We start from the raw sequence: 11,594 nt of genomic DNA on the forward strand, positions 1-11,594 counted from the left end.
AAAAGTAGCCTAAGTGATTCATTTAATAAGAGAGGGTCAACCCATAATGCTCAGGTTTGGCTTAAAACACCCCACCCCCCTTCCCCCCCAAAAAAAAATCACATCTACATATCATCTAGCCCTATATCATATATCATCATATATCTGTAATATGAAATGAAAACAAAATGTAAAATTAGGCCAATGTTTCTTTTGAAAAGTCTTACCGGATGTTCAGTTCGAATCCCTTGGAGCTTGACAGTAGCACGCAGCTCAGTGTGGACTGGATAAACGGGTTCTGCTCAGTGCGCACAGTCTCTTCACCAGAGTGAAAATGAATTGGTCAGCTTACACAGCTCTCACTGCTTCAGGGAGAGTGCTGAGGCTACCTGGGGCATCTTAACAATAGGAAGCGCCCATCACCTCTTACGCAGTAAACACTCATTTGCATAACACCTGGGTCTTTCAATTTGCGTTGCCTGCGCATTTGAGCAGGAAACACCAGTGAAATGTGACCTTTGAGCAAGTCGGACAAATAGACTAAGATGTCTATCACTAGTATATTTACTTTATTTCAAGCTAAAGGCTACTTCACATTTTAGAGGAAATGACTTTAATTTTTTTTGGCCCACTCCTTTGTTATCTCACAGCTGTTTACTACTTCTCAGATTATGATTTGCATGAAAACACAAAGGCCTGTAGGTTTACACTAATAAAATGTGTAGGTTCCCAGCCTTTTTGGCGCTTAACTTCTGACAAAAGTGACTAGTAGTTGTGGCCCCTTTTGTCACATTTCAGATGTCTGAGTTGTAAAGTTCAAATAAAGTGATTTCCTCATTCAACTTCTCAGATAATTTCATTTAAATACTTGGTCAATGATAGAGGATGCCAAATATTTCACACACACACACACACACACACACACACACACAAATAATAAAATAAAAAAATAAATAAAATGAGGGAAAAGATCAGAAAATCATGTCAACCACAAGTTTAATCGTGTGACACTTTAGAGGGGGCCCGACCCCTTCGTTGGGAACTTGACATAACAACAATACTCTTCTTCTTTTTATTTTTATTTTTATTGTTATTATTATTGTTGTTGTTGTTGCTGTTGTTGTTATCATCATTATTAAATAGGACATATTTCAGTAGCTGGGCTTAGTGATCTGAACTATGTCTATCGCCCCCTGGTGGTCGTCCCGGGGACCCTCTTCACACCCTCCTCTGGCTCACCGGACGAGTTGTCATGGCAACTGTACAGCATGTGCTTACAAAAACAAGCGCTTGACCGTTCACCGACACTTCTTTCGACATTCGACATCTACGACGCCATCTTCTTCTTCTTCTTCTTCTCGCATTTACTACCAGAGAAGAAAACAGAAGATATTTCTCCAAACAGAGGGGAGCCGAGGAGAGTCAAAGATGAGCGGAGCCAAAGCCCGCAGCGACGCAGCGCCTGTTGCTGAAAATGTCTCCGGCGGCGGGCACGGTACTGCGGCTCCTCCGCGGGACCGCAAGCCCGGCGGAGGTGTTCTGAAGAGGCTCAAGTCCCGGAGGAGCCAGGTGGAAAGCAGGCCCGTCACGGAGGAGGACCTGCGGACACAGAGTGGTCATATCACGCCGGAGGATGTGCTAGGACTGCGGGTGGCTACGCGAGGTTTGGCTCCCTCTCTAGTGCCTCTTGTTGTTGGCTGACACAGTCGCTTTTTACAGCCTGAATGGACTCACTGACGCTCATTTTACTGCCAGTGGTGAATTGAGAATGTGAACATAATGTAACCGAGTCAGTCTACAGGATACATTAACAAAATAAATATTACAATACATGCAATTAGAGGAAATTACGTCTAGGTATTCAGGCTTACATGGCTGTTATTTGAAATCAAAACAAGATAAACAAAGCAATAGTATAATTAGCTATGTGAGAGAATACATGTCTGACGTCACAAAAATGTTGGACGTCATCCGCCACTCATGGAAAAAAACGTTTCTATTTTAAGCAGCTTAACCCGGAATTTAACAATAGGAGGCGTTTGAGAGACAAAGCTTCTCTGTGGTGTCACTTTATATTTTACTATGATCCTAATAACTTCACATTGAATCACTGGGAAATTATTCAATAATGTCGTATGTAAATGACCTGATTTAGCACTGCTGTGACATCACAACCTGGACTGATGAATTTACACACAAAAAAGAGTAAATTCATCAGTGGTGAAGCCTACAGTTACAGCTGGAGGTGATATAAAATATGTGACAGGAAATGACAAGTTGTTGATAATAAATTGAGCACTTTATTTCTTTCTTATCTAATTTTCAGTCTGTGACATTGTTAAATCGTGAATTCATCATTTTCAATTGTCAAATTTCAATTGCTGTCTTTCAAAATACAGCAGGGGCATCACAGTAAATTGGCCTCATATGTTTCTTTTTGCTGTATGACTGCTGCAATTAAATACACAAAAGCCAGTGATCATTTAAGTCTGTTTTATTGTATCTTGTGCATATGTGTATCTAAGCAAAACTGCATGTTTGTGTACAAGCAAAATTCTGTCATCACACTGTTTTGCATGTTATCTTTGTGCACGTCACAACAGAACAGCATGAGCTTTAACAATGCAAACATTAATCACCATGACCTGGAAATCATTTAAATGTTTATAACTCCTGTCATCTGTCTGTCGTTGTTGCAGGGTACCTCTGTAAACCCGAGGACAATATTTATAACATTGACTTTGTGCGCTTTAAGATCAGAGACCTGGAGACTGGCACTGTCCTGTTTGAGATTGCCAAGCCACCACACACAGGTACTGTGTCTTAGCTCACTCCTTGTGCTTTCTCTGCATGTGTTGTATGCTCTGTTATCAATGTGTATCTTTTGACTGTGAAGGATCTGGCTCTCGAGGGCTTAAAAATGAAGTTTACCAGGTTCAGAAACATCCAGCGCTGGCCGTTGTGATGAGAAATAGTCCTCAGTATAAGTGATATAAAATGTTTTTGCTCCAATGTTGTGGGTCTCAGAGGAAGATGAGGAGAACAGAGAAGGAGATGTCAGCGCGGGCCGATTTGTACGCTACCAGTTCACCCCAGCCTTCCTGCGACTGAGGACTGTGGGAGCTACGTGAGTGACTCGCACGTCACCAACACATAACTAAGACAAACACACTCACCTGTCAAACAATGAAAACAATCACATCATTGTCTTCTGTCAGCTAACACACACTCACTGATGGTGTGTACCTGTGCAGTAGGACTGTATTAACTTTGTCATTACTCAAGAGCAGACCTACTGTCGCAACCATTGACTGTATATACAGACAATGGTTGCAACGTCTCCCTTTTCTCCATGTTATCCAATCAGGGTGGAATTCACCGTTGGAAACCGGCCTCTAAACAACTTCCGCATGATCGAGAGGCACTATTTCCGTGATCACCTGCTGAAGAGCTTCGACTTTGACTTTGGCTTCTGTATCCCGAACAGCCGCAATACTTGTGAGCACATCTATGAGTTCCCTCAGCTGTCTGAGAGCTTGGGTGAGTCTGCTTTTCCAAACCCATAACCATTATGGGTGAGACCTAAAAATGCCATGAATATGATTTGGTCACTGTAGCGTGAAAGAGATTGTGTCACCTTTTCAAAATGTTAAATATCTAGGAGAAGAAATACCAAAGCCCAAATACCAAACAGATGATGTTGACAATCTTATTAGATTTTTAAGCACCTTGCTGTGGTAAATGTGCATAGTTATGACAGAAGGTGATTTTCTACTAAAGGTTCATATTTTTTCAAGTCTATCGTAATACAACACCCACATGCCATATTTATGTTGAAAGAGTTATTAGTTGCTGCAATCGTTCCTCTTCTCCTCCCTTCTGTGCAAAAATGCATCCTAAAGTTCAGCCAAACATAATATGATTCTCTGTCAGTCTGACTTATCCAAATCAAATTCTATCTGTGTTATGCTATCTCCCCCCTGGCAGACGGTGTAGGTTGATTGCTGGTGTTTCGTCCCAACAACAAACCTACATGTCACTACCTGAAAAATATACTTCTGCTGCAGCACACTAAACACAAAGAGGGATGATTACATTCACTAATACCTCTTTAAATGTACATAATCGTATTAAGACAGACTTCTGAAGCTGTCCTTTCATGCTGTCACATAAAAAGTTCATATAAAACCACTCATGTTATGTGATTACAAGTATGTTCTCATAAATATTTGAGATCGCTCTATGTATTTTATTAAATGCCTGCCTACAGTAGCACAACTGGTTTTATCATGACATGTCAATGATATCATCATTGTGATTATGGAGAGACATTTGTATCACGGGTTAGCGCTTGTGGCTCCAGTGTTTATCAAAGATCTAAAACTCACAGGCTTTCCCACTGAGCTACAGAGCTAACTAAGCATCTGAATATTTCAGGTGCTCAATCAGTAATACTAACACAATCATTTTAGGTTTTATACAGTTGGTCCTAATTGCATGGATATGTCTGTTGTTGGGTTTGTCGGGATTACTGACATGCACATGTCTGTTTTTCAGTCCGTCAGATGGTGGAGTGTCCTTATGAGACCCGTTCAGACAGCTTCTATTTCGTGGAGAACAGACTGGTCATGCACAACAAGGCAGACTATGCTTATAACGGAGGACAATGATATCTGCCTGTTAGCATGCAAACACACACACATAAACATGTGCATGCACACACACGCGTACTCACATTTATAGATATACATATACACACATGCATGCACATGGCTGAACATACGTACAGTTCACACACAGATACATGCACAAACAGCTAAAGACAGAGTTGAGTTGCCTCATATGTTTATAAAGATGAATTGCCATTCATTGCTATCATTTTCAGGAGATGTATTTGATATTGCAGGAGGTCAATATCAGTCTTTGCTCTGAAATACAAATAAACAGGAAGCCTCTGTTGGAAAGAGGTTAAAAATTGGTTAATTTATCTGTTTTAATTATGGACAGATCTATTTGAAACCAAGAGGGGACACATCACTCTAGTGGCCATGTGATGTGTCTCAAACAGAGCAAATGGTTGTTAGATAGACGGTTAGTCTCCTCTTAGCAATTTTAAAAGTGTCCTACCACCCCCTCTACACACGCACGGACACACATATACCCACACACTCAATCCCCAAGTGACACACATAGTGTTTACGCAGTGTTTGTCAGAAGCAGCTGTTCTCAGAGCTACCGCCTCCACAATCCACTCCAGACAATATCGGGGGAGAAAGAGAGAAACCATCCACAAAAACACTCCTGTCAAACACACATGGTCACTCTTGCGATCCCCTCCCCACCTCCCTCTCCTCTCTCGCTTTCATACGCACACAGACACACCAACAAGAGTACTGTATAAGAGTTTGATCAAACGTTTCTGAGATTAGCATCATTATTTTTATGTTTTTTCTGACTGGAAACTGGAAATAGATGAGGTAACAGTGAATTGTAACCTTTAACTGCAACCAAACAAAAGATGATAAACTCATATAATGAACTGTCAAAAAAGGAAATTGCAAGTATGAAATACTCATTAGTTCTGAGAGGAGCTGATATGATCTGATATCATAATGCATGTGATGATATGTACAGAAAAGTGATGAAATGAAAAACAAGTGTGAAGTCTTGGTCCAAGGAGAAGGTTGGGCCTACTTATTTTAAAGTAAAATCTTCTCCTTCCCCATCTTAGATGAATTAGCCGTTTTTTAAAAATCATTCCATCATCAAGCACGTCTTAAAAGAATCAAGTTGGACTTTGTCTGGAAATTGAGTGGTCTTTCTTCTAGCTAGATAGTGTACATCCTCCATCTCTCTTTGTACTTTGTAAACTTTGGTGTTCAAGGTTAAAGGTGGTGTTTGTAAAAATAAATAATATATATATATATAAATATAGTTTGTAAAAAGTGAAATAATCAAATAAATGTACATTTTGAGATATAAGAGTGTGAGTGTGATGCTTATTTCATTTGTGATCATGGGAAGAGTTCAGTTGATTTTGGTGCGAGGACAAGAAGTCCCAGAAGTGGCCACCAGGAGGGGTTATATTATAGTTTTAAATGTGTGCCACTGGTTTCAGTTTAGTTTCATGTTTGACTGTTAAAAAACAGAGATCACAGCAGCAGTTTTTAGAATTATTATGGGACATGTTGACTTTCTTATCTGCTATCTGCTGTTGAATTGCTTCAGATGGGGTCATGGTCTGATCCCTTTATATTCTATGGTTTCAATACAGAGGGGACACAACAGTGATAAAATCATTTTAATTCCACATCATTACTTTATCTACAGGCCACATGTGATGAGCTAAGTTAACACGCAATGCATTTTGAAATTTGTTCGGGATTGTTACACTTTGATCATCCATTTTTGGAGTCTTGTGGGATTTAAACCAAATCTGAGTCTCTCTCTGTTTATTCTTTCTCAGGCTGTTTCTTCCTATCTCCGTGTTCATCTCTTGATCTCTCAGCCCCTTTCAGTTTCCATCTCTCTTTCCAGCTCTCATGCCCAAAATCTCATGCTCTTTTCTTTTGCCTCTCTTTTCTGTTTCTCTCTCTCCACACCTATGCAGTTCTCCCTCCCTCGCTCTGTTTTTCCCCTTTTCTTTCCTCCTCTCTCACCTGGTAACCAGACCTCTGGAGAGAAGTGTTGAGTTTCCACTTTCCCAGAGAAGAGGACAATCTGAGCCACACAAAGATCCACAATGGACCCCCTCTGCTCTCTCCTCCCTTCACTCTGTCACTGCACAGCTGCACACACATACTGTACCCACACACACACACAAACATACACTGAAGTATATAAGAATACACACACCTTCTGCTTGTCAATTTCCCTTTCCCCATTCAGTTTATTCTTTCACTCTTGTCTTCACGCACCTTTCTTTCCTTTTCATCATTTCTCCAACTAAATCCCTTCTATTAAACTTCTGTGTCTGTTCTGTCTCCACATGCAACTTGGTGTTCTCACTGACACATACAGCTGTATAAAGTATTTGTCAAATATTATTAATTATCACCTTTGTCTGTTCCTTGAGTACAACCTTAGTAAAGCTAAGATTCAAGTTGATTTAATTACTGAAAAATCAATGTAAAACTTTGCATGGTTACATCAGATTGGGGCTATGAGATGAATAGCCAATTATAAGATCTGTTGGAGTCCCTATCAATCAAATTGGTAAAAATCCTAAATTTATTATCTGGAATCTTTGTTTTTGTGAGGCTATGCAAACAGAAAGCAGTAATATGTTTGATATAATTAAATTTCTTCAGAGTAATAAAGCATTTGGGGTCACTTGGGGACAGCAGAATTCATCTGTAAACACAACACTGACATATTATCACCTTATAAAGATGTGGCAAATGTGTTAGCATATGTGTCAGTTGCCTATTTACACATCCAGGACATATGGAGCAACATTAGTATTCATTCTGAGTTATGTTTGTAGCCACCCAACGAATGTAAGTCCAGTATTCAGTCTCTTTTTAGCTCCGTTTTGTTCTCCAACAACTCCAGAGAAAAATATCTGGTTCCTTAACTGCCACATGCTACACTATGTTCACCAGCTATCCGCTAACTTTGTCCGCCATTTGGTCCTGGGCAGATAGTATACAATGATGCTGATGAGAGCAGTGAGACTCAACCAAAGTTAAAGTTTTGTAAAACCAAAACAATAAGCTAAAAGAAGCTAAAGCGCTCTTGTAGAGCTGAGGGGAACTGCAAAGTCTGGAGATAATTCTCTGTGAGTTTATCACTATGAACTGCTGCTTTCACAGTACACATAGTTATTTGATCCATTGTTACTGTAATACAGAAATATTGATTAGTGCAGCTTTAATGGTAAAAATTAACTTTATAAACACATTAATTACAAGGTGCAGTTTAGTTACACTAGCCATTTGTCTTTGGAGAAGTCTGTTATGTTTATTATGTGTATTTTCCTACATATCAATAGAGATATGGTTTGATAATCTCACAATTCACCATCAAAACCTTCAAACAACAAATGAAAAAGTATGACGTGAAGACCTAATATGTCAGCTGTTGATTAGACCACAAAGCAGGATGCAATATTACTGTGAGCTCATAAATCAATAATCACAGCCTTTCATCAGGCTGTCGGGCCTGCACACTGCAGCACACACGTAAAGCAGCTCTACTGTTCTGAACCACGTGTTGGTATGATATGAATCTCAAAATATACTGTATGTAAGTATATAATTAGTGTCCACAACAGTAAATACACACACACACGCACACACTTTCCAACTTTCCAGGGATGATTTGTTTTCCCAAGCCTTCGTGGAATACATTTTCAGCAGTTGGTTGTGGATCGACACGCACGCACCGGAAACAATCGGACAGGTGGGATAAATCAACCTCATTCACCCCTCCCACTATAGACACATACACACACACACACACACCTATCTTTGTAACTGGCTCTCCCATATATCCTGTTCAGAGAATCAGACAACATTGAGATTAGGAGTGAGAAGCACTGGTTTATTGAGGTTCCCCTGAAACACACACACACACACACACGCACACACACACACACACACACACACGCACACATACACACACACACATCTACACTGAGCCATGGGGACAGGGGGGACAGTGGTCTCCTATAAATAGCAGCTAGGAATGGCGTTGATAGGTCCTGTGAAAAGAAATGGAGGGGGGAGTGGAAAAAGGATTAAAAGAGATACAGGGACGCAACTCCACTTGTTCGTGTGTGTGTGTGTGTGTGTGTCTGTAAGGTAGGGAGGCGGTATGGATTTCTTGCCACCAACAGAACTCTTAGACCACCCCCCTCCCCTAAAAAGAAAAAATCACCATTCATCCACTCTCTCTGCCCCTGTCTCTCTTACATATACACCTCATCCTCTCCTCTTTCTCTTTTTTTTCTCTCTCGTCCTGCTCCAAGGCTCTGGTGTGAAATCCATTGTGTGTTAACACTACATTACCCACAGCACATCTTCCGATAAAGAGACGATGAGTCACTGCACAATCCTTTCTCTTAGGTCGGCACACGACGGTGGACTCCAAGATGGTCGTGACTCCATCTGCATGTGTCATGATGTCATTTCCAGTTAATGCATAGTGATATCATCTCATCCCTGAAACAGGCCAGGGCGGACTTTAAGTTGCAAACATGAAGGATGGTGCATAAAAATAAAAATATGAATATCCTTTTAAGTTCATAAAGGCTCATTCATCTTTACTACTACTACTACTACTACTACTACATTTTTGGTGTCAACCAAGAAAGTACGCTCTAAAAAGTGTACATCAAAGTGTTCCTTTTTTAACTTAGTGTCATTTCTAAGTCAATCTCACGGATGCTGTAATTTAATGCCATGCCAATAAAAGCTTTGCAGATATGATAATTAGTTATCTTGGAGTTTATAATGCACTCAGTAGAACAGTGATGGATAGAGAGTCCTTTAACAAACTGTGATTCCCATACCAATTTCCATGGTGGCAAGTGCAGTATTGACAATCTGTCTTTAAGTGTTAGGTCTCTGCTGATTTGTAACCAGAAGCCTTTGTGTCACTTCTATGTTGTGTATGTGTGTGTGTGCTGACTGTGTGGTATTAGAGCGTAGATCTCTGCTGCTGCTTACACTCATACAGCCGACAGACAGACAGAAATAGTCCTGTGTCATCAGGGTAAATAGGTTGTGGTCTGTTTGTGCTCGCAGACGACTTTGGAAGCCTCTTGGAGCCTTCAAGCACCATCAGTCCAGCTTGTTTTGTGTGCGCACGATTAATAAAAGGTTAACTCAGCCCTCAGTCAACTGTTGAAGAGGCCGGTAAATCTCCCCCACAATCTCTTCCTTCCTCTCCCTTTCTCTCCTCCCTTTGTCTCTCTCCCTTTGCCACACCTTCCCCTGGGGGATGGAGGGATTGTGATCGGAGAACGGAGGTGGGGCTCCTGGCTCAAACCACAGGTGTGCTTGTTTCCTCCCCTCTCCTCTCTCATGTAATGATTTCTTTGGCTTGCCACCTGCCAGGTGGAAAAAACACCCACAGCAAATGGAGTGCTTTAAAATGGCCTCCTGGCTTCCGCCTTAAAAGACTCTTTTGCTTGTTCTGTTTGTCTTTTATCCGACAACAAACATTCCATTTGTATCCTTTTTCATTATCCATTGCCTGCATTTAATTCAACGAGGTCTTACTGGAACTACTTGTTGCCTGTTTACATTTTGCATTACATGCAAATGATAGCCTATGAAGCTGCTGCTGAAGCATACAGCTACTAGCTTTACAAGTGATCAGAAGTTGGCTTTCTAACTCTTTTCTCTTGAGTCTCCTCCTCAGCTCTCTTTCAAACTGCCTCGAGGGTGGTGGAGAGCAGGTCCCAGGCCCTGGCAGGTCAAAGGTCGCTCACAGACAATGGATTCCCACTCTGGGTCAGCTGTGGTCAAGGAAACAAAAGGGTTGAAGGCCTGGTTTGGACAAACTATTGCAGTGTTTCAAGGTGGCGGAGTGACAACCGAGGGAGGGAGATGGGATAGAGAAAAGGCAGAAATAAAAAGTGCAACATGAGCATAGTGAAAACCTTTTACACCCCCACACACAAAACAATGTAAATTTTGCTTTCATGCATACCTCACCAGACTTAAAAAGCTGAAAAACTGAGCCCTTGAAACAAGTTAGCCAAAGTTTTAAAAACAAGAAATTCCTCAAAATCTCATGTATTTGTTGTGCTTGAATTAATAATCACTTACAAAAAAAGTTACTCACTTTAATATTCTAAATAGAAGTAAAGCCGAGTGTTCCTGCTTTATTATATATTTTAACATCGCTCTAACTTGTTCCTTCCCCTCCCCCACGCCGCTGTCTTTCTCACTCTTTTTTATTCAGTGCCATTGATCATGCATGCAGAAATTCAGCACGCCCAACCGCGGCTCTAGCCAGGATAGGTTAGCTAGTGCAAGGCCCTGTCCTACATACTGTTCTCTCGCTATGGTCCACCAGGCCACAGTCACACCCTCCCCCTGATCTGCCTCTCCTCACTGACTTCCCCCACTGCCATACACACAAACACCCTGCGGCCCGTCTCGGAGCGCACACCAGCACATGCACGGATCATCATGTGGTGCTGGGAATGTTAACTCATCATTTGCAAAAAAGTTTTAGGCAGGTGCACGGTGAATGTGATCGTTTTTGGGCTCATTTCTGATTCGGCCCCAGTTCTAACTTGCTACACGTGCGCCGACAAATGATTGTTTGATGTGCAGGGACATTTTCTGCTACTGTAATATCATTACAGCAACACAGATTACATTTTATCTGGCCCAGAAAAGCCCCAAAAACCTACATGATCTCACTGGTTTAAGAAATAGTTTTGCTTGCATTATGTGCATGCTGTGAACTTTTGGTTTTTCTGCATATCAAATAAGGCCACAATCTGATGAGTTAAGCAAGTGCATTTCACATAAGAGCACTTCACTTGTTTCACTTTTGTCAGAGCAGCTGAGGTACGTGACGAAACTGCTCAGCTGACAGGGCTTGCCTCGGCCGAGAGAGTGGCTGATTTAGAATTTAGAGGTAATGCTGCTAAT

The 11,594-nt window shown here is 41.1% G+C and overlaps 1 protein-coding gene across 1 annotated transcript; it reads left to right on the forward strand.

The window, feature by feature from the left end:
* Nucleotides 1-1,217: 1,217 nt before the first annotated feature.
* On the forward strand, nt 1,218-5,961 carry LOC137181862 (protein unc-119 homolog B-like). The gene is made up of 5 exons (XM_067587935.1): nt 1,218-1,642; nt 2,679-2,792; nt 3,007-3,106; nt 3,347-3,519; nt 4,537-5,961. Exons 1-5 carry the CDS (start codon nt 1,408-1,410, stop codon nt 4,647-4,649), a joined length of 735 nt encoding a protein of 244 aa, XP_067444036.1. The 5' UTR covers nt 1,218-1,407; the 3' UTR covers nt 4,650-5,961.
* The last annotated feature ends 5,633 nt before the right edge of the window (nt 5,962-11,594 follow it).

Source organism: Thunnus thynnus, chromosome 4 (assembly GCF_963924715.1).
Source record: "Thunnus thynnus chromosome 4, fThuThy2.1, whole genome shotgun sequence".
Classification (NCBI taxonomy): Eukaryota; Metazoa; Chordata; class Actinopteri; order Scombriformes; family Scombridae; genus Thunnus; species Thunnus thynnus.